Source organism: Ambystoma mexicanum, chromosome 13, assembly GCF_040938575.1.
Source record: "Ambystoma mexicanum isolate Mex_15411 chromosome 13, UKY_AmexF1_1, whole genome shotgun sequence".
In the NCBI taxonomy this organism is placed as follows: domain Eukaryota; kingdom Metazoa; phylum Chordata; class Amphibia; order Caudata; family Ambystomatidae; genus Ambystoma; species Ambystoma mexicanum.
This window is the reverse complement of record NC_090938.1, coordinates 802,465,706-802,489,539: the sequence shown is the minus strand read 5'-3', so window position 1 is coordinate 802,489,539 and position 23,834 is coordinate 802,465,706. Positions and strand designations below refer to the sequence as shown.

Here is a 23,834-nt window from a genome sequence, read left to right as displayed (position 1 = left end):
GGAGTGTTGTGGAACCTTCTCCTCTTGGATTGTGAACCTTGGAACATTTCCAGAAGTGGAGAAACGCTACACCTTAAGAGACTCATACCCAGGAGAAGGAAGTCATTCTCCTGGGCTGTAGAAAGAACTTTCTTTAGATTCGAATTTGAGTTTCAGTGGCAGGAATAGAATAGGAGTTTGGACTAGGATGGTAAAATTTATGATTTGGATAGTTACTTTTTTTGGTTGTTAATGAAAGTTTATAGCAATTGCTATACTCTGTTTGGTCAGACTCCTCATTCCATACCACCACAGTACTGATTGCTTAAGGTGACCACAATGCACAAAAGACTGATTGGGGAACTAGATGCTGAGCAACCTTTGACCAACTTGGCCACCAAATCTCACACTGCTGAATATAAATATAAATTGAATGCAATGGCGGGTGAGTAGTTCACGGCTTATCCCAGCAACTGGGTGATACATAAATATTTCAAGATGAAATTCAACTTAATTCCTTCATTGGAAGTGGTTGGGGCGGGGGCGACTAGGGACCCAATTCACAGAAATGTTTTATAATTGCTAAGTCCCATTGGAAAATGTTCTGTGAATTAGGTCCTAGGTCCGACTAGGGAAATGCGAGGATGCAAGCTGTGTGGAGATTATATTTTGGAATCGTTACTGGAGGTGGGTTATGAGAAGGAACAGCAGTGAAAAGATGTCTTAGTACTGCTTGTCCCACCTGAGAATCAGACCTAGAATGAGTGTCTAGGCAATAGTGTTTTGTAAAGGTGTGTAGAGAACTCCAGGTTGCCGCTTTGCAAATGGACTCAGGGCGAACATTTGCAATGAATGCTATGGAAGCCCCAGTGCCCTGAGTAGAGTGTGCTAGGCTTGAAGGGCAGTTCTCTCTTAGCAAGAGTATAACATAGTGTGATGCATTTAACAATCCACCTTGAGATAGCGGATTTAGAGACAGGGTCCCCTTCTCTACCTGCTGCTACTGAAACGAAAAATTGGTTTGTTTTCCTCAGTGGTTTCGTTCTTTCCAGGTAAAACATGACTGCCTTGCGCACATCTAGTGTGTGTAGGCTTCTTTCGGCCATGCTAGTGGGATTCTGGAAGAAAGTGGGTAGTTCGACTGATTGGTCACATGGAACTTTTAAATGAATTTAGGCGCAAAACGGGGATGAGTGTGCAGAACCACCTTATCCCTGTGGACTGTAGCAAAAGGGTCTAGAACTGAAAGGTCCTGTAGTTCACTAACTCTTCTAATAGAAGTGATAGCCACTAGGAAGGCCGTCTTATAAGAAAGGTCTTTTAGACTTGCTTTATGCATTGGTTCAAAGGGAGACCCCACGAGTCTGGTCAATACCACATTTAGATCCCATCCGGGAGCTGGGTTAGAAACAGGGGGATGAATTCTCTTAACCCCTTCCATGAAGGCCTTAATAATAGGTATTTACCACCACAACACCTTCTGTTGTGACGTAGTGTAGTGAGAGAGCAGCTAGATGAACCTTTGGGGGAATTAAACGCCAGTCCTGAGTCTTAGCAAGTGTGTCAGGTACAACACAATGTGGGTAGGAGAGCAGTCAATCAGGTTGATGCCCTTGGTATTGCACCAGATGACAAAGCGTTTCCATTTACTGGAATAGCAATACCAGGTGTTAGGTTTCCTAGTTTCCCTAAGTATGTCCATGCATCTCTGAGGGAGTTGAAGGTGTCCGAACTAAATGACCTCAGGAGCCAGGCCGCTAAATTCAGAGTTTGTGGGCATGGGTGTAGTGTTTCCCCTCTGTCCTGAGACAACATGTTGTACGGGCAGGGCAGCTTCATAGGAGGGAGAGGGACATCTCAATCAGACCAGGGTTGGCGGGCCCACATGGGGGCCACCAATATCATGGTGACTGGTTTCTGGTGCATCTTGTGCACAACCTTGTTGAGTAGGGGATTCGGGGGGGGGGGGAGCATAAACAAATTTCCCTGTCCATGTTATCCACAATCCGTTCCCCTTGGAGCAGTTCTGGGGATACCTGGAGGCGTAGTCTTGGCATTGGGTATTCTCCTGATTGGCGAACAAGTCGATCTCTGGAAAGCCCCATTCTGCGAAGACGTTGGAGACGATGTCTTCGTGTAGATGCCATTCAAACTCTAGGGGTAGTGGGAAATCTCTGCTGAGCACATCCGCTAGAAGGTTGAGTTGGTGTCCAGTCAACTCGTCGAAAAAAAACTGGTCGACTGCAATTTGGTCGACGCAATTTGGTCGAAAACCATTTCGTCGGCAAATTTTTTTTATTTATATATTTATTTTTGGGTTTTCGTTTTGTTAAAAAATGGGTTTTTAGAGAAAAAAAGGGGGTTGGGAGGGGGACCCCCCAAAAAAAAAAAAAAAAAGGGTTAAAATAGAAAAAAAAAAAAATTCGACGAAATGGTTTTCGACCAATTTGATTCGACCATTTGTCTGGTCGACCAATTTTTTTCGACGAATTCACTGGCAACCGGTTGAGTTCCCCCGGGAACGTGTTGGGGCAGCAGGAACATCTTGTGTTTGAGAGCCCACATCCAAATGTTCTGGGACAGGTTGGATAGCCCTGGAGAGCGTGTGCCCCCCTGTTTGTTTAGGTAATACATGGCTGTGGTGCTGTCTGTCAAGATCAGAACTGTCTTCCCCTGTAGCTGTGTTTGAAAGGCCTTCAGTGCTTTGAACGCTGCTAATAGCTCTAACAGGTTTATGTGGTTGGATGCTACTTGTGGGGACCACACTCCATGTGCTGTCTGCTGTAGCAGATGAGCCCCCCACTATGTGAGAGATGCGTCTGTCGTGAGAGTGGCTTCTACTGCAGCAGTGGTGAAGGTCTTCCCCTTAAAGAGGTTTTCCCTCGACCACCACTGCAGGGATAGAACGAGGGCTGGTGAGACAACCATTAGATCTTCCCATTGTCCGCTGGCCTGACACCACTGGCTGTTGAGCCACTCTTGCATGGGACGCATGCCAGCCGCGCGTGAGGAACTAAATAAATGCATGACGCCATCATTCCTAGCAGTCACATGGCCTTGCGTACCGTCAATTCCCGGCTGGCTACATATTGAGGGATCTGAAACAGTATGTTCTGAACCCTCTCGTTGGAGGGGAAGATGACGCCGTCTTTGGTCCGAATTAGAGCCCCCAGAAACTATTTGACTTGACTGGGGTCTAAGATGGACTTCTTCTCGTTGATGGAGAATCCCAAACTGAACAAGAGGTCTATTGTCTTCTGAGTGTTCAATATGTATGTTTCGTAGGAGTCCCCTGTTATGAGCCAGTCGTCGAGGTAAGGGTAAACTGGGACGGATAGTCTGCGCAGGTGTGCCGCCGCTCCTGCCAGAACCTTTGTAAACACCCTTGGCGCTGAGGCAATGCCGAAGGGGAGTACTTTGAATTGATAGTGCCTGTCCTCGTCATGAACCTTAGATATTTTCTGTGTGCTGGCAACATTGAAATATGGAAGTATGCATCTTTCATGTCCAGTGTCGCAATATAATCCCCGTTTCAACAGTGGAATTACTTCCTGCAGAGTTACCATATGAAACTTTTGAGGTTTGACAAATTCTTTCGCTGAGTGCAAGTCTAGAACAGTGCGCATGGTGAGGTCCCTTTTGAGTACAAGGAAGTACACTGAATAAATACCTTTATTTACCTGAAGAATAGGGACTGCTTCTATGGCGTCCTTTTCCAAAAGTGCTTCCACCTCTTGTATCAGGATTCGCAGATGGTCTGGCGTCAGGCGTCGTGCTTTGGGCGGTCTGAATTGTGGTCGTCGGGTGAATTCCACACAGTACCCGTGGGCAACCGTCTTGAGAACCCACTGGTCTGACGTTATTCCCTCCCATGCCGAAAGGAAAGATGTTAAGCGCCCCCCGACCAGGGTGACATGGGAGGGGACCTGGATCCATAGGTCATTTCTGACCAGAGGCTGTGGCTTCCCTGGAGTTCCCACGTCTCTGTCCCCTGGGTGGATAGTTGGCGGGAGTGCTGATGCCTATCCTGAGTTCCAGGTATTTCCTGTATTATACAGGTTTTGTGTGGAACGGGATTGGCCCCGAAAGGACCTGCGGGAACCGCTTCCCCTCTGGGGAGAGGGCTTTTGGGTGATTTGCTGAAGGGACTTAAGAGTCTCATGCTCCTTTTTGGCAGTCTCGAGGGCATCGTCGACTGCTTTACTAAAGAAATTAGTCTCCACAACAGGCTTATTAATAAGAGCTGCTTGGGTTTCTGGCTTGAAATCTGAGTTACTGAGTCAAGCATGCCGTTTGAGCAGGGTGCCTTGAGCTAGTGATCTTCTTGCCATCTCTGCAGCATCCACCGTGTTTTTCAGTATGTTCTGGTTGACCTGTCTGCCCTCGGTCACGATGGCAAGTAATTTGGTTCTAACGGGCTTGGGCACCTCATGGAGACCTTCCTGCAGTAGATTCCACTGCACATCGGCATTACTAGCAAACAAGATAGTGTTGTTTGCTACGCGCGTGAAAAAGGCAGCTGCGTGGTGATTTATTTTCCCAAGGCTTACAGCCTTTTCGACACCTTATCAGGAGGTGTCTCGCCTGTAGCAAGGGGTACCCCCATTCGTTTTTGGGTTGTGGTAACCACTAGTGAATCGAGGGTTGCATGGCCCTTAATGTATGTAGGGTCAATAGGCGATGAGCGAAATAATGTTTCCACCCTCGGGTTCACTGCCCTAGTCTGGGCTGGTGTGATCAAGGAAGGGCCGATCTCCTCTTAATGGAATTCAGAAGAGGTATGCTTGGCTGGAGGGGGGCTTTTCTTTGAGGATATCCTCCACAAAGTCCTGTTCAGGCAAAGCCTCCTGGGTAGCTATTTGAAAATATTCAGCCGCCTTTCTCAAGATGGTGTTGAACGCCATCTGATCGTCCACTGTGTAAGCCTGGCGGGACGGAGTGGAGGGAGGGGAATCCAAACATAGGACATCAGGGTCCTGGTCATGAGTAGGGAGCACCCATGGTTCCGCCTCAACCTGGTGACTACCCTCCCAGTCTCCCGTGGGATCCGCCTGGTCATCCACAGTGTAGTTTTGTAGGAAGTTAGTATCCTCCTCCTCATCATAAATGTCCTGATACGTGTTCAACTGGATCTCGTCTTCGGGGTGGATGGAAGTGTAATCCTCCTGAGAAGGTCCTACATTTTGTAGAAAATTAGAAGCAAACACAGATGGTGGGTCCTCCTGAGGTATCTTGGTGGTAGGTTGCTCTGAAAGCGAGATATACTTCTCCAACCTGTCCATACACCCTTCGAATTTTTCTCTGGTCCATCTAGATGAACCAGAAGGGTGGAAAATGTTCATTTTCCTCCCTTTGGCGACGTAATTTGCCTCCAATAGCGCTAGACAACGGCACAGGACTCCCTACGTAGTCCTCGCGAGCATCGGGGGGCTGTGGCGCGTCTTTCGACGTGTCCGCAGACCGCTCCTTGCGCTTCATCGTCTCTTTGGACTTTTCCTTCAGCCCCACTGCTGAAGCAATCCTAGCGATGCTTTTGGAGATGTTCGGCAAAGCGGGGCGATGTGCCGGTTGACTAGGAGGCCTAGCAGTAGATCTTCCTCCTACCTGGGCCTTCGGGGGTGTCAGAGCATCAGCTAAGCGTGCTTTGACAGCCTGATGTGTTTTGGAGGTAGCGCCCTTTGGTTTAGAAGGTCCAGTCGCAAGACGCTGCTGCGGATGTGGGGAAGGCTGTTGATCTTGAAGATCAGAGGATCCCATCGACATTTCCAGCGGTCCTGTTGGCTCTTTCACCCGTTTCGATGCTACTGTATGTATGTATGTATGTATGTATTTAGTTTTTATATAGCACCGATAGCCCAAGGGCATCAGGGCGCTTGTACAAAGAACGCAGAGACTGCGAGACAAACAAGACGGACAACCCGTTTGAGACGGACAATGGTACAGCTAGCTATTGAGCGGCGAGGTCTCAGAGTGAGGTCCTGCACCCACGATCCTATCTGAAGAGGTGTGTTTACTGTCGAAACCGGGGTTGGGGTTGTGTGTTTAGTGTGGCTTCGATCTTGTACGCCCCTGTCGCCGGGTATTATCCCCATAGCGTAACTCACGTCAGGCCTAGCGTGTCGGGGACGGGCGTGGTGGACCTAGGAGTGTCCGTCGTGAGGTCGATGGCACCTGACAAGGATGCCTGGTTATCACTTGTGCCCCCATCACTTTTGGCGGGTGCAGCAGTGGGGGAAGAAGATCCAGCCAGCGACATGCCGTAGGCCGCCCACCGCTGCGCTCCTTAAGCATTTTAGGGCGCAGGAGTTTACAGCCCGTGCACCGCGCTTCATCGTGGTCAAGGGGTAGACAAGTGTTGCTCTTAGAGTGCTTGTCCTTCCAAGGGTATCTGGGCCCTTCAAGAGGGGTAAAACCAAAATGGTGTCCTTTCCATAGCGAAAGGCAATAAAGGCGATGACCAGACCTACAGGGCAAAGAGGGGGAAAGAGGAGAGACATAGCTGAAAGGATATGGCCACCCCGACCCCACTCTCCCTACTGTGTAGGCCGGCCAGAGGGCCCGGCCACATGGACGGATCCGCCGCCAGATCTTAGGCGTCGAAAGTCCACCGCAGTCTTCTGCGAAGTGCAGGAACCACCGTCGAAATGACAATGGGATAATCGACAAAGTCGATAGACAAAGTGATAACAAAGTCTCTTATGAAAGAGCTCTGCAATAGGGCGACCAGTAACCTGGGCGGAAAAAAACAATCTGAGGGACCTCGGCGCGTGAGGGATTTTGGGTACACAACACATCACGATAGAGATAGTGTTACAGACACGCCTATGCCGACGTCCCCTTTCGGTCCCTGAAAGACAACATGCAATGCTCTGCAGCTACCACTGGATATTGGACCATATGCACAGCATGTGATTCTAAGCAGATTAACAAGCATCAGAAATGTATTTATTTGGGAGAAATGATGTGTAAAAGGCTATTAGCTATTATGTACTAAATTAAAATAAAATAAGGCTTCAAGGAATAAGGCCCTACATGTGGGGATGAAACTGCTGTTTCGATGCTGTGTGGCCAGTCCCGACAGCAACTGAGATACTGTACCCAAGACCCAGCCACTAGAGGTGACGGTACCCCTTCAAGTGTCCTCTACAGGCCTGTGTGGTTGGGAAAAGCAGAAGACCCACTTTCCCCTAAGAGCCTGGACGGCATCTCCCAGCAACCAGGGAATGTGGGAAGATATCCCAGGCTTATCCAGGATCTCCAAACTACCTTAACACCAGTTTGGGCACCTTTGACACCCCTTCCAAGCAGCTGCTAGGGAACCACCAAAGTCATTTTCAAACTCAACGCTCGACTGTCTCTGGTTCTCTGAGCTTTGCTCGACACTGAAGCTCCTCTTGCCTCCACATGCAAGACCTGCCAAGTTTTCTTGTTTCTACAGCTCCTGCCTGTTTTCCAAACCATTGCCGCTGCTGTACCCCGGCATGTTGAGACAGGTGAGTCTCCTCAATGCTTATGGCCAGTCTCGGCACCTGAGGTAAAAGAGCCTTCCAGCACTGTTTACCCAAAATCTGCTGGTCCCAGTGTCTTCAAAGCACAAACTGTCACTGTTGCTGCACACCACATAGTTGGATCCAATTGCTGCGAATTGCTGCCTCTCTCCAACTCCAGCACCAAAAGCAGACTCCCGGTCCGACGCGGAACAATGTGGCTCAACGCTGTTAAACCTCAAAGACAAGAAAATAAGGTATTTGAAGAGGATGTGTCCCCATGGTCCACCTTAAAGGATCGTAGCGACTTTTAAGACCCTTTCTCTACCTTTTGAGAGACATATTCATAACATAAACTTTAACACTCTGATGCTGCAATCTTTGGCTGGGCAGCTCTGTCAAGAAGCCCAGAGTGCCCATTTATTCTAAAGTCTGATTTCTCTGTGTTTGCCCTTACAGGGGTGGGTCAGTAGTGTTTGTATTAGTGGTGTGCGTCTTTGTTAGTTTAATAAAGATCCTATTTCTGTTGACCCTTGGATTTCTTTTGTGCTACCCTCGAATATGTACTAGCTCACATCACTCCTGTAGAATATATCCTGCCCTTGGCCCACAAAGCCAAAAAAAAGTTTAAAAGGGTATACCAGTTGGGCTTTGCCCGTTTCACCTTTAAGATGGGGACCACTGCTGGTTTAGTAGTAGTGTGGGGCTGAGTAGCCAATACTCATCCCTGTACTCCTGCAGAGCAGTAATCATGCTGTGTCAATGCCATTGTGCAGAGCATAATTCTCTATTTATTTCATATTGTGATGCATTGTGTTATACTGTATCTCACTTCACCTGACTACATCGTGCAGGGTACCAACATGCCAGCCGGCCTAGCTACAAATGCCGATTCATGGAAGCTTAGGGAGTCCCCGGCTTTTCCTTATGATTGATGGCCACCATGGATCTCAGGTGGTACCATCTTTAGAACTACAAAGGCTCTCGATTCTCATCATAACCGCTGACAATCTGACAAACAGTAGTTATCCAGCGTAGGCTTTTTCATACATTCATAAGGAAGATCTCATGGCAGAGGAGCCAAGCTATCAAGGTCCTGTACATGGTCAACACAACTTTCTTCATTAACCCATATTTCCTGTTTGGACAGATGCACGAGTTGCCCTTCAGAGATCACAGAACAGAACCCCAGATCCCACAGAGCAGCACCCTCCCCCAGAGAGAAGACAGACACGCACACGTAAAGGGAAGGAGCCAGGATATTCATTCTGACTTCAGTCACACAATATATAGGCGCAAGAGTCCAACAAGAGCATAACAATACATAGTAAAGACTGATCATCTGATCAGGATAAATACACAACATTAATAAGGTCCAATACACTTATAAGACAACCTCGCCTGACCACATCCTCCCCAATAAGATAATAACCTAATGGTAGATTCTGGACAACTAAGGATTACCCCATCTACCCCCACTGACGGTCGCTTCTGGTATCCTACTGTCTGTACCTGCACCGCTCACAGTAACTAGCTTCAGATCCTGCAGAAATGCTCCTGCCAGTGTCGCTTCCAGAGCCCGGCATTACTGTAGAGTGTGAATAACATATAAAGGCAGACATTAAACATAAAGGAACACTGTGTCCTACGGAGGACGACAATATGTGCCTATCAAGCTTGGCAAGATAGGTCATTTAGCTACATGGATACTTGAAATTTGGCACATTTCATTGCAGTTCTGTACCCCAGACAGAACTTTGTTTCCGAACAGTTCAAATAGCTTACAAGGCTTTTTGTGTGGTACCCTGCCCCCCTTATGCTAAAGTCCATGCATGTGTGACTTGGAGGGTGCCTGTAGTAACTCTCAAGAAGAGAATTAAGAGACAAAATATTTGAGGCATTTGGAAATAGTGCACCCATATTTTGGGGAAAATAAAAAACAGATTTGATAAAGAATGTGGGGGGGGGGTGTGTGTGCGTGTGCGCGTGCGCGTGTGCGTGTGCGTGTGCGTGTGTGTGTGTGTGTACGCGCATCCTGAAGAGGGTTAAGGAGGGGTCTTCCTGCTTCCTCAGTTTGCTTGTGTGCTTTGGAATTAAGATTCCTCATGATTTGTTCCTATTCTTGTGTGTAAATATTAATATACCAACCTGGGCAGAACACCAGCACAAGCCAACGGCTGTGCCCGTATTTTGTACGTGTGAACTCAGAGGAACAAACGTACTCTTAAAACTGGTACTGCAGCTTGGTAATAGTTAGAGATGTACAGATGGTCACTCTTTTGCTACCTGTATTTCACCACAGATGCAAGAATGTATAGAAGACGCCGCTTACCTGTTCTAGGAGTATAGCAGTGGGCATAGGCACATGTTCTTACTCTGCACACTCCAGATGACCAGAGTACATAAAGCATGTGAACGCGTTAGAGCCACACTCCATACACGCCACTTACCTGTAAACATGCTACTGCAACTTGATGTGTGTTACAAAGGATGTGTAGCTGCAACGGGTTCATGCTGCCAAGCTACAGAATTCTTGTTCCTGAACTAAGTACTCTGGTATTTTATATCTATTGCCATGTGGTGTTCCCCACTGTAGCTTATATTGTACACAGTAGTATGGATTCCATTTCCACCTGACGACAGGATATTTGGCACAGAAGTGGCTGCTCCGTTTAGGGAAAAGAGACGACATGAAGACTTCACCTAGAGTTTGGTCAGTAGTGCACTAAGCGCCGGGTACGGAAAAACACCAGAGAGGTGTTAAGATATACAGGTTGCCTAGAATGCCAAGGTTGAGAAGGAGGGAGAAGCGGAGGCTAACAAATAAAGGCCTGTGGTGCCAGACAGGTGCCAGATAGCAGCAAGAGAGAAAGGGGAGAGACGGTGTGGAGGGGTTTGGGCAAGTGAACGGCGTATCTTGGACATTACTTGCCACCAGCAAACCATACTGAAGCCAATCGGATATAAACACCCTCTCGGAAATACTTTTTTGCCTGTATATCCTAGGACCCCCATCTCTTGCCCAGTTAAAGACCAATCTCACTGCATGTCTGGTATAAACATTCCTAATGACCTGTGCAATGAGAGACACAGGGTAAAGTAGACTTAGCATGAAGCGGTATGCCAGCACCGCAGCGAAAGAGACTGCCGTTGCAGATCTGTGGCCATGAAGATGTGATGGGGAGCCTGCGTTGAAAGCCCAAATGAACATGCAAGAAAACAGCTTGTTGTAACAAAAAAAAGCTGCAGAGCATCCAAATGTCTTGTTCTGGACCGATTTTCCCCCTCGCCAAAGTATCACCAGAGACTCTTAGACGATGCAACATAGCACATATAACATGTTCTCCCAGTTTACCCGCTTCAATATTTTGAAGAATTTTATAAGAGGCGTTTGGCAGTGCATGCTGTCGCTGTCGCTGTATGGAGTGTGCTCTTAGTGTACTTGTAGAAAGTTCCATGCTGGTGGAAGGACTGATCTTCCCAAGTCATGGCAATAAGGTGACTGTGAAGATATTGGGAGGTAAAGACATGAAACGTCTACCCTGGGGCATCTGGTCAGTAGCCAGTTAGATGTGCTTCGTTGGTGGTCAAATTCTTTCCCATGACCAGTTTTCTCCTATTTCCCCGCCCACATGGCCCCACCTCTTTCTCCATCGCCAAGGTCCCAGCTCCAAAACGCCCCAACCAAGAATGATCAGAGATGAAGCACGCGTACATGTTGCGTGTATGTGCAACAGCCGTATTCAATAGTGAATTCAGAAGCTTGGAGTGGCAAACACATTTGGCCGAGCCGGCAGTTTGCTAACCGTTTTAGGACCCTCATGACCCCACACACAAGGCGTTGTTGTGAGTAAATCAGTGCACACATAAGCCTGTAGATCATGGCAGGTGTACTGAGAAGACCCCGTGATCTGGAACGCTCCCTAAATGCTGTCACGAATACAGCCAAACAGCGAGTTAACCTAATGGCGAGAGCCAGCGGCAGGAACTGGGTAGCCGCGGCACCTGATGCCCCATGGCCAGTCCACCAACACTACTGAAGGAACAAGCAGATCAAACACTTAAAGCAATGACAAAGCTGACAAAGCTGGTAGGGACTCCACAGGCCAAGTGAGAACACCCTGGCACCACAAATACAAGATAGTGTGGGAAGGAATCAGAAGAACTTTACACAAACAAATGTGTTGACCAGGGCCTCAGACAGAACCTATATGTCCTGGACCTACATGTGACAATGTTAATGTGCAAATGCAGAATGCCACATTTACTCACAAGACGCCAAGGCAAGATCAGGCCAATTTAGAACTTACCCCAGGGAGTGATGCCAAAAGAGGCGGGCGTATGCTGCAAAACACTGGGATCCCCAAGATATCCTGCAGCCACTAAACTCTTAAGAACACCCAGAAAATGAAGAAATGAAATGAGTATTGTGGGTGCACTCTACCAGGACTGATCTACCGATTCACGCACTTTATGTAAATCGACACGAAATTAGAGCGCAGTCAGCAGATGAGTCGGCCCCGTCATAGCCCAAATGATGCATGGGCAAAGTTTGAGGTCATGCAGACCAGGCAGGCAAGAAAATGGGCACACCACCCTTGTCCAGATGGTCTGATCTGCTGCCACATTTTAGGTTTCTGTTCTAGCTCTCGGGGGTACCAATCCACAAAATGCGAGCAATACTAGGGGAAAAAGGAACTCTGTTTGGGGTCACACATACGTTCTCACATCTGACTTCTACATTTGCCACATTCCTGAGCAACCCAACATGTGACCTTATATATTTAGAGATGTATACTGCATGAAAAGTAAAAATAAAAAAAAGAGAGAATTTGACCCCAATTAAAAGTAATTTCTTAATCACAGGGATATTTCATAAAGTTAGTGCAAGCTTTAGAGGCTAGCACTGAACACTGTTAGAGGTGGCTGTGTGCATGAATGGCTGTGTGCATGAATGGGTGTCCGTGTGTTGGCGGGTAATAGTGTTAGTGCAAGTGAGTGCTTGTAGGTTTTTGTGTCCGTGTAAGTGGGGTGGGTCAATGGGTGTATTTATGTGTGCGTGTGCGTGTGTGTGTGTGTGTGTGTGTGTGTGGTGGTTACCCAGAGACTGCATCACTGGGGGAGCTCATAGACCAGGTGTCCGACAAGGCAGTGAAGAGAGACTTGTGCAATGTTCGCCTGGGATATTTGGCCCAGTTCATGAAATAGGGTCATCAGCTCCATGCAGCGACAATAATAGCATGGAAACGCATGCATGGTTGCTGAAGACGGCCTTAAGGGGAAGTGGGATGAGGGGTAAAGTTGCGATCCCACCTGATGCATCCTTAGCCCCCTCTTCCTGTTGCCAATACAGTTTTCTGCCCACTGCAATGCAGGTGAACAGACCAAAGGTCCTAACCCTTCAGAGCCGGCTTCCCTCGCTAACACTTGAACAGACGTGCTACGTAAAGAGACGATTCCAAGAGTCCAGCCACTATGTCTCGTTCTAGAAACTAGATACTCCCAAGTCCACAAAGACTGACTCCTGGAACTGCTACAAGAATATTAATTAAAAAGTGAATGCTGGCGCATGCGCACACATGGTGGTGCAGCAAGGGCGTCTACCGCTCACATGTCCCGCTCGTGGGCTGCCGCATGTGCTGTGTCCCGTGAGCCTCTTGTTGCAGGTGCTGCAGCCGGAGGGCGTCGGCTCCACAGGGTTCGTCGTCGTTCTTGCACAGATCCTGCGCTTCCTCTTTCTTGTAGGTGCCACTCATGCGGTGCCGACGCTCACAGTGGCCCTTGTGCCGCATGAAGCTGTCGCGCCACATGAACTTCTTGTTGCAGAGATTGCACTCGTATGGCTTCAGGCCAGTGTGCGTCTTCATGTGCTCCGTCAGGTGGTGCTTCATCTTAAATTTCTTGTTGCAGACGGGGCAGTCGAAGGGCCGCAAATTGAGGTGCATATTCACGTGCCGATCCCGCATGCTCTTGTGGGAGAAGGCTTTGCCACAGTGGCACATGAAAATCTTGTTGCCATCTGTGGAACTGCTGTTGAGTTGCACTGCACCATGCTCCACGGGGGCCTGGGGAGGGTAGACCAGAATCTGGTTCCCTTGCATGTCCATGGGCATGAGAGGCCGCTGGGAGAACTGGCCGGGTAGGTCTTCCAAGGCTTCATAAGAGAAGTCCTCCGAGGACTCGCAGAAGTTGACCTGCTCCTCCAGCCTCTGGTCTCCATGGCTAAGATCGGTCTTGCTGCTGGGCAAGTCTCTGGATGTAAGAGTGCGCACATCGGTAATGCTCAGTGCTTGCTCAGGGAGGACGGACTGTCGGGGTGCGGCTGACACAGTCTCTACAGGATCCTCGTCCTCCTCGCATGTCAGCACCAGGTCCTCCTGGGCTTTCTCCTTCTTGATATAGACCCACTGCTTCTGGGGCATGATACTGGGCTGAATGTATGCGGGCCTCCTGGCTGAGCACTCCCCACTGCCACCGCCATCGCTCATCTCATCATCCGTCTCTAAAACAAAGTGGCTAGCGTGGGAAAAGGGATCCCGGGCCTTCTCAGTCAGCGAATGATGAAATATGACATCCCCATCATTGGCATCAGAGCCCTCCCTCTCAGACCGCAAGTACTTGCCATGCTCTTGCACCCCCCCAAACTCTGTTGCAGCTTCTCTGGGACTAAAGTAATTGCTGCTGCTGGGTGACTGGTTCTCACTGGTGCGGCAAGAGTGGGCCCGGGAGGGAGCCCGGGATGAGCCCCGGCCTTCCTTCAGCAGTTCAGAGCACTTATCCACAATGTGCCACATTTGCAGGACACTGCCCACCGTAAGGTAGTTGACAATCTCATCCGAAAGCATGCTCAGCTTGCCTGTGTATGCCGAGGAGAGGACCGTTTCAAAGGCCAGGGGGTCCATTACGTTGGGCAGAGAAATGGAGGTCATGTTCTTCAGGAGGACCTGGTCGTGAAAGTAGGGCGAGGAAGCAGCCAGCACTGCACGGTGGGCTTTGAAGATCTGGCCCTGGACGTGAATGGTGATGTCGCAGAGCTTGCCTTCCCGCCGCTGCTGGTTCAGGTTTTCCAGCAAGGCACAGGTGATCTCTGGGAAGTCCAAGTGGACGATGGCACTTGAAGGCTCCATAGCACCCAGCTGCCTTGGAAGACTTCTGAAAGGCAAGCAGAGTAAAGGTTAGGAGAGTCACTATAACCTGATCTAGTCACAGCATAATTCCCAACCACAGTGAATACTTGACACCTTTGGTTACTGTCTCATGCTTGATCCCCTAGGCTAGTATTGCCATCTCTCCTCTCTGGGATGTCGCGCCTAGATAAATAGCCACTCCTTCACCCCACCAATGCTTGTATTTCCCCTTATGATTGTAACTCCTCTGCCTGGACATTTCACCCCTCAGTTAGAGTCTCTCACCATGAGAAGCAAACTTCTTCCAATGCCACCGGGCATTGCCCCGTCCCAAGTCATCACTTCTTCCCCTGCACGATTCACGTGTAATCCATATGCACCCTGGCTATTAACACAACACACTACTCAGGTAAATCCCCTTCCACCCTATTATTGCTCATATCCCCTTGCTCCCCCCATCTCTAGTTATCAAATATAATTGGTTATTAAATACCCACATTGGTTACCTTCTAGTTGGCCCTGTGCTTCCTTCTACTCGCCCTGGAGGTTCCACTCTCCCCTTGCTCTCTGCCTTCCGCTGCCCGTGTTCTGGTCTGAAGCTGCCCGCTTGGTTACCACCCCCAGCCCAGCTTCTAGTTGCCCTGTGGATCCTTGTACTCCTTGAGGAAGTCTAACTCTCCCCCTTGCTCTCTGCCTTCCAATGCCTCTGCTCTAGACCTGCCCACTTAGTTACTATCCCCACCCCAGCTTCTAGTTGCCCTGTGGGTTCCTTTTACTCCTCCTTGAGGTCCCACTCCCCCTTGCTCTCTGCCTTCCACTGCCTCTGCTCTAGACCTGCCCACTTAGTTACTATCCCCACCCCAGCTTCTAGTTGCCCTGTGGATCCTTGTACTCCTCGTGGAGTTCTCACTCTCCCTTTGCTCTCTGCCTTCTGCTGCCTGTACTCTGGACTGAACCTGCCCACTTAGTTACTATCCCCACCCCAGCTTCTAGTTGCCCTGTGATTGCTTTTACTCCTCCTGGAGGTCTCACTCTCCCATTGCTCTCTGCCTTCCACTGCCTGCTTAGTTACTATCCCCACCCCAGCTTCTAGTTACCCTGTGGATCCTTGTACTCCTCCTGGAGGTCTCACTCTCCCATTGCTCTCTGCCTTCCACTGCCTCTGCTCTAGACCTGCCCGCTTAGTTACTATCCCCACCCCAGCTTCTAGTTGCCCTGTGGATCCTTGTACTCCTCCTGGAGGTCTCACTCTCCCATTGCTCTCTGCCTTCCACTGCCCGCGCTCTGGTCTAAACCTGCCCGCTTAGTTACTATCCCCACCCCAGCTTCTAGTTGCCCTGTGGATCCTTGTACTCCTCCTGGAGGTCTCACACTCCCCTTGCACTCTGCCTTCTGCTGCATGTGCTCTGGTCTGAACCTGCCTGCTTGATCGCTACTTCTTCACTTGTATTAGTGCTCGTCTCACATTAGTTTTGGTTCTCTTTCGCCCAATCTCCTCTGGGATCAATTCACAGGGGTAGACAATACAGGCAAACCTAGTTCCTTCCAGGAATGTTGCTCCCTTTCCGTTGCAAACCAGTTACTGTCCCTCCTTGGACTCCATGTCCTCCTTTTGATGTTTTGTCTATTGCCTTTGCTCAATAAACTCTTTACAAAAGGTGCTGCTCTCCAGTTACTGCTTTCAGTGGCCTCTGCCCTCACCTTTTATTATTATTATGGTATGTATTGAGAGCAGACCGAGCTTCGAGAAGCAACAAAGTGCTTTACAGAGGTATACACCAATACAGATACATAACGGAGCACTTTTCAGAAGTAACAACAGAACAGATATACAGTGGGGGGTAGGATACAGAGGGACACAGAAGAGGGGTAAAGCTGTACAATTTCACGGGGAAGACAGGGACGGATGGCGCCTAGCAAATCAGCTGCTCCAGGGGGGGTGTGACGTGATTGCCTAGATGTTGAGGAGGGACTCCTTGAAGAGGTGGGTCTTCAGTTCTTTTCTGAATTGTAGGAGCATGGGGGCAGGTCTGATGCTGCCGGTGGAGGAGGTTCCATAGTTTTGGAGAGTAGGCAGAGCAGGCGTGTTTTCTGGACCTTTCCTTTTTGCAGCGATGGATTTCAAGTCTGCACGTGTCCTGGCTTCTGGCGGTGAGCTGTCCGCCAGAGATGCTGAGTTTCTCAGCAAGGTAGCTGGGTGACTTGAGGGTAACTACCTTATAGATGACGCAGCAATACTTGAAGGTGATTTGTGCGTGCAGTGGGAGCCAGTGAAGGTTTACGAGGGCCGGGGTGATGTGGTTGTATCTGCGTAGATCCTTGGTGAGGCGTGTGGCCACATGTAGGACCCTTTTCAGGGGCACAAAGGAGGACGACGGGAGGCTTTTGCGGAGGGCAATGCCCCCATGCAGGCGGGATAGGACCAGTGCTTGAACGGTGGATCTAAAGATGTCCGGAGGGAGGAAGGGCTTCACTTTCCACAGGAGGGAGAGCCGATACCAAGCTGTCTGAGTTTTCTTAGTTATGTGTGTCTTGAAGGAGAGGTGTTTGTCGATGTTGAACCCAAGGGACTTGGCACAGGAGGTGAGCTCATGGGGGAAGCCCTCAAGGTTCATGGTCGATAGCCACTGTTAGGGAGAATTTTCAAAATGTGCTAATTTCCCTTACATTCTGAGACCCCCAGCAACTTTGCTGGATTTCTAGGATTTTATTTTTTTTACCTGGAAAGAGTGAGCATTTTGTACCACTCTTTCATGTATTTTGATGTGTGTGTTACTTTTGTGTTCTTTGGTTATGGTATTTTTAACAAACTCCATGGCATCATCTTTTTCTGTGTGTCAAACAGCACCTTCAGTGCAGAGGCACAGGTGTGTCTTTCAGACTCCCCAAGGTTGAAATACCTTCTCTGGGACGGACTACTGTCTCCCAGAGCATGTAAAGTTAAATTGAATTTACTAGTCTCTTTAAAATGTACTGACCAGGTACACCCTATTTTACTATAGAGTGCTAGAGGGGTTGCCTAGCTTCCCCTGAGTCAAAACACTTATGTAACAGTGAAATGTTACCCTTTCCTACTTTAAATGGTTGGTGGCAGTGGTTTAGATCAACTACCGTGATTTTTCCCGACCGCTAACAACAGTAGCAAAAACATCGGGTCAGCCATGTTTTCCAATATGGCGCCCAAGACCTATCTGTAAAAACAGACTCCGGTCATCTTTTTTCGCCATTTCTTTTAAGAAAAGTCCTTGTTGTGTTTGTCTGTGCACGCCAAACCAGGTTTGGTCCCTTTGTTCGTTGGCCTTTGGCGGGCTTCAGTGCTGAAACCCTCCTCTGGTGCCTGAGTGTCCGGGGTGGACAGGATGTGAGGGAGGTGCCCGAAACTCCCTGTGCTTAGTCTCCTAGGAGACCTGAATGCACTGTGGCGTGATTGGCCAGCTGGCTGTCCAGCAAGGACAGCCACCCTGCTGTGTGAGTGACAACCAGGCTGGAACGAATGGGGAAAAACTGGAACGAATGGGGAAAAACTGTTTAAAAGCAGGTCTCTGGGACTTGGAAAGCAGAGTCGACCACTGGAACGAAAGAACCGAAGAGGAGAGAAAGGAAGAGGACTGCTGCAACTCCTGGACGACCAGTGAAGCCCTGCTGCAGGTCCGAATTGCCTGAAACTCCGACGACAGAGAAGCCCTTCAAGGTTAACTTCTTCCCTTCAGTTTGGTGGGAACAACCAACTCGCAAGCCACCTGGACACCGTCCTATTCTGGTCGAATTTTCATCAGAGTGCTGTTGAAAACTGGATAGCCAGAGGGAAGCAAACCAGCTTGTGGACTTTCAGGCACTCACACCTTAAACCAACGTCTTGCTATAGCTTTTGGCCTCTTCCCTGGGCAGTGCAGGAACCTCCAGACGTCCTCCTTGTCCCCACGACTGAAGCTCAGGAACAGCGAGATCTGCTCGAACTGCCAGGAACAACTGCTTCAGCTACAGCTTTCTTCTTTAACCAGGTACTGTGCAAACGCGATCCGGAAATCTTTTCGACATCAAGAAAGTGTGTGAAACTTTCCTCAACTACGAAGGCTTGTCCTTCCCTTAACATTCGTCAAACTTTTCGCGTAGCCAAATTCTTCTATCTCTGTGGTAAAGCCTATTGAGAAGAATTGCTGATTGTATTTAACTGAAACCCTTTGCCCTGCCTATGAATGTATTTGGGCTGTCTATTCTTATAAGCTTGTCTTTTCCCTCCTTTATTAAGTATATGAAGTGCCATTTTGCTCCCACATCATTTTGGAGCTAAACTTGGTCATTTACTTACCGGTTGGACTTGTGTGGTGTATCAGTGTGTCATATTGAACTGCTTGTGCTAGAGTAATGCTTTATAACTGACTGAGTAAATAAATGTATATTCTTTTACCAAGAAACCTTGAGTAAGTGTTTACTTGAATCACTGTATTTGTTGCGCCTTTGTGTAACTTGTGCTACTGCTCACTTAAACTCTTGAGATAAGTCTGGCTGCTCAGCCATCACTACCACTTTACTGTGTAGTACAGGCTTATACCAAAGGTGAAATTGTGCTTACACCTGTGGTCCTAATTGCCTGTAGTGTTCCCAAAGGGTACTGCAGGTGATTCTGCATAGCAGCCACGTCTGTTTGTCTGGGTGTTCGGTGTTGTTGGTGAGGAGTAGGATCAGCGAGAGGCAGTTTTTGAGCCTGGGGATGTCCTTGATGGGAGTCGATCTTGAGGTATAGCTGTGTGTCGTTGGCATAGTGGTGGATGTGGATGTGTGTGACTAGGAGGGCTCCCAGCGGCTCCATGTATAGATTGAAGATCACAGGGGAGAGAATGGAACCCTGCAGGACTCCACAGATGACAGGTAGCATTGGCAATCTGGAGGAGTCCATCTGAACAAACTGCTGGTGGTTGGCGAGGTAGGACTTGAACCAGCGCAGGTCATGGTCGCTGATCCCCATGGACCGATGTAGGGCGCCTGTGTACGCCAGGTGGTCTACTGTGTCAAAAGCAGCCGAGAAGTCGAGTAGAACCAGGAGACATGGATGGCCAACGTCAAGGATGTTGAGGGCGTCGTCGACAACCTGTATGGTTGCCGTCTCCATGCTGCATCTGGATCAGTACCAGCATTGGTAGGTTTGGAGGAGATTGTTAGTGTTGATATGTTGCTGTGACAATACCCTTGTCATTCTACACATCTGCCTTGTGTAGGGATTGAAATAACGATTAAATGAGCTGGAGCTAAAAGCAACTCCTGGGTATCAGTCATCACCCAGAAAGCTACCACAGGGGGACGAGGAGGCAGTACACACTGTAGGCCTCATTACGAGGATGGTGCTCCCGTAATGAAGGTGCCAGTACGGGACCGGCACCGTTCATTACGGGATGCCTCATTACGAGGTCCCCTAGCAGGACCCGGAACAGACGTCTGGTAAAACTAGATGTCCTTTCCGGGTCCCACGAGGGGACCAAGGAGCTAATAATGGGACCGTTATTAGCGGCATCCCCATTCCCATTGAACCCTATGGGGGCTCAAATGGGAATGGGGAATGGTTTTGTGAATGGGGAATTACCGGGTCCTCCAAGGTTGGAATGACCCGGTAATTCCTCATTCACAGAACCCAGAGCTGGAACCCGGTATGGAGGCAGATTAAGGGCATGGCTACCTCCATACTCGTAATGAGGCCCTGTGACACAAATCCAAATTCCACATGAGATGAAAACTAAAGATTTGTTTCTATTACATTATCGGCGGGCTGTTACCACATGCTACAGCCCTTCACCTATGCCACCAAACCATATTATGCAACCAATGTATCCAAGAGGGTCCCAGAATGTACTATAACTATGTAATAACAGTGTTAATTAAATTCCGAAAATTATTAAACAGTAAAAATGTTTAAGAATGCCAAATTATTCTGTACTGTGCTTTATCACATGCTGGTTCTGAGTATTGCATGTGCCCAAAACCGTAGCAGGTAGATCCTCAGTGTTGCACAACCCTAAAATCAGAGGGCTCATAAATTTGATAAAGGGAACAGTTAATCAAACTCGCCCAAACACACAGAGGTCTTGGCAGGTGGGTATGTTTGAGCAGCACCAGTTGCTTGTGAAGTCAAAAGCAGCTCCAGCTAGCGGATGGCTGTCAAGCCAAACAGCGTCTTCTGCTTGGTAAGCTACCAGATACTGTGACCCCCGCCTGTGTACATTCCTAGAACCGTCATCTCCACCTACGCTTTATGGCCCATGCGCTTCCACACACACACATGGATGAGGTGTATACCCCCCGTGAAGTCAAACGCAGCTCCTGGTAGCAGTTGGGTGTCAGGTGCACCAGGCCTTTCTGTTATATACGATCACTGCCTGTGCACATTCCTAGAACGGTCCTGTTCAACTATGAGTTATGACCTATGCACTTCCAAACATACATGGATGATATATATATACTATCTACAGAAAGGAGCTGTCTGGGATTTTACATACACTCTTCCAAACATTCCTTTCCTCAACCCCATCCTCCTGCATGTGTTCAGAGACCCTGTAAAAGGTTATGAAGGCGGCGCAATGAAACACCACGCACATCCACTGTTTATGATTCAGCCTTTGCATTTACTCACTCTACTGTTCTCTGGATTGTTTACCTCATCTCCCAATAGGCTAGGGAGGACATTGTTTTACAGTTCCAAACCACTTCCCCCCAACCCCATATCTTACAAATGGCCTGCTGCAGGTGGACGAAAGACATTTTAGGGGCAGTGGGCCCGATTGCGAGTTGGACACATGGGAACAATACGGGGGTAATACTGTTACCGCCGCATTACGACACTGCCCAACTATGAGTTACCTCCTGCTCAGAGCTGGTGGTAAATCTGCCACCTCCCCACGAATTTCGGCAGAATTACTGCCCAGAGAATTCTGCCGAATTCCCCCCTGGAGTCTGCGGACTCCAATTAAATGGGGACTAACAATGCCTCCACTACTTGTAATACGGTGGTAATACCGGTCCGCCGGAGCAAGTGGGGGTAATGGTATTACAGTTTGGTGGTATGAGCCACATTGTTTTCTCATTTTTATGGAGTTTCAGAGGAGAGTCTGGTATGTGGAGTACCTTATAGATGGTGACATGGTGCAGGATTCCATGTGGAGTGGCTCAGTCTGAGTGAAATATTAGGAATGCTGCTGCCCTGGGCTTGTAGCGCAGGGATTCCGCTTCTCCAATGACAAGCAGGTGTCTGTGATGGTCCTCAGCATAACATGACCAGGCCAAGATGATATGGAAGCAGGCCATATCAATGGGGCGTCAGTATGTCGTCATCCAATGAGATCCTTACCCTGCCTCCTTGCTCCTGTCGGGAGCACTTCATGTTTCAGCCAAGAGCTGTTCTCCGGCCGCAATGGTCTGCTGGCCAGTGGGATTATCCCAATGTACAAAGCACAACAAATCATCTTTTACCACAATATATAGCCAACTCTGGAGGAGGAATAGGTTTATAGACCTGCCTGCTGGCATGAAATACCCATGCTGCCAAGCAGGAAGTCCTAATCATCTTTCCTGGATGAATCAGGCCTGGGGCACATTTGGAAGGGGCTTTCAGATCCAGGGCTGGAGTACCTTGAAGCCCCCTAGTAAGGCCACATGAAGCTGTGTCTCAATGCAGAGGCAGTGCCAAAGAAAGGGCCAGCTTGTTTTAGTTTAGTTCTACGGTTCTGGGACCAGCAGCTAAGCTGACCCAGAAATTCAGAAGCACTCTTTGTGTATGCTATTTGCTGCCATTTTCTTGGCATTGAAAGCAATAAAAAGCAGTGACCGGATCTCAAACCAATACGAGCTTCACAGGGCACGTCCATGCTTAAGTGTTTGCTATCGCTCCAGGAACCAAGGTCGTTCTGCATCCAGCTTCCCGCCTGGATCCCTTCCCTAGTGTGACATGGTTCAGCTATCATTAAGAGGCCCGCCATCAAAACTAGGCCATGCACACATCCCTCGCCAAATAAAAAGAGGTGCCTGGGGTCACGTTAAGAGACGCATCGCAGAGAGACCCGTCATCAAGAGTAGGCCATGCACGCAACATCCCCATCCAACTAAAAAGAGGTGCCTGGGGTCATGTAAAGAGGTACATCCCAGAGAGACCCGTCATCAAGAGTAGGCTATGTATGCAACATCCCCAGCCAACTAAAAAGAGATGCCTGGGGTCACATTAGGAGATGCATCGCAGAGAGACCAGTCATCAAGACTAGGCCATGCACGCAACATCCTAGCCAACTAAAAAGAGATGCCTGGGGTCATGTAAAGAGATGCATCACAGAGAGACACGTCATCAAGACTAGGCCATGCACGCAACATCCCGGCCAACTAAAAAGAGGTGCCTGGGGTCATGTAAAGAGATGCATCACAGAGAGACCCGTCATCAAGACTAGGCCATGCACGCAACATCCCGGCCAACTAAAAAGAGGTGCCTGGGGTCACGTTAAGAGATGCATTGCAGAGAGACCCGTCATCAACAATAGGCCATGCACGTAACATCCCCATCCAACTAAAAAGAGATGCCTGGGGTCATGTAAAGAGATGCATCGCAGAGAGACCCGTCATCAAGAGTAGGCCATGCATGCAACATCCCAGCCAACTAAAAAGAGATGCCAGGGGTCATGTAAAGAGGTGCATCGTAGAGAGACCCGTCATCAAGAGTAGGCCATGCATGCAACATCCCCATCCAACTAAAAAGAGATGCCTGGGGTCATGTTAAGAGATGAGAGATTAACCGCAAAGAGACCTGTTGTCGAGATGAGGCCATGCCCACAACATCCCCAGCCAACTAAAAAGAGATGCCTGGGGTCATGTAAAGAGATGCATCGCAGACAGACCCGTCATCAAGACCAGGCCATGCATGCAACATCCCCAGCCAACTAAAAAGAGATGCCTGGGGTCATGTAAAGAGATGCATCGCAGAGAGACCCGTCAACAAGACTAGGCCATGCACGCAACATCCCCATCCAACTAAAAAGAGGTGCCTGGGGTCATGTAAAGAGGTACATCGCAGAGAGACCCATCATCAAGAGTAGGCCATGCATGCAACATCCCAAGGCAACTAAAAAGAGGTGCCTGGGGGGTCATGTAAAGAGATGCATCGCAGAGAGATCCGTCATCAAGACTAGGCCATGAACACAACATCCCCATCCAACTAAAAAGAGATGCCTGGGGTCATGTAAAGAGATGCATCGTAGAAAGACCTGTCATT

General features: G+C 48.9%; 1 protein-coding gene across 1 annotated transcript in view; it reads right to left on the bottom strand.

The window, feature by feature from the left end:
* Positions 1–12,923: 12,923 nt before the first annotated feature.
* Positions 12,924–23,834, bottom strand: part of ZBTB22 (zinc finger and BTB domain containing 22) — a 31,318-nt gene continuing 20,407 nt past the window's right edge. The window contains exon 2 of the mRNA XM_069635219.1: positions 12,924–14,618. Coding sequence (XP_069491320.1) covers positions 13,067–14,618 — 1,552 coding nt within the window. The 3' untranslated portion in view covers positions 12,924–13,066. The remainder of the gene's footprint in view (positions 14,619–23,834) is intronic.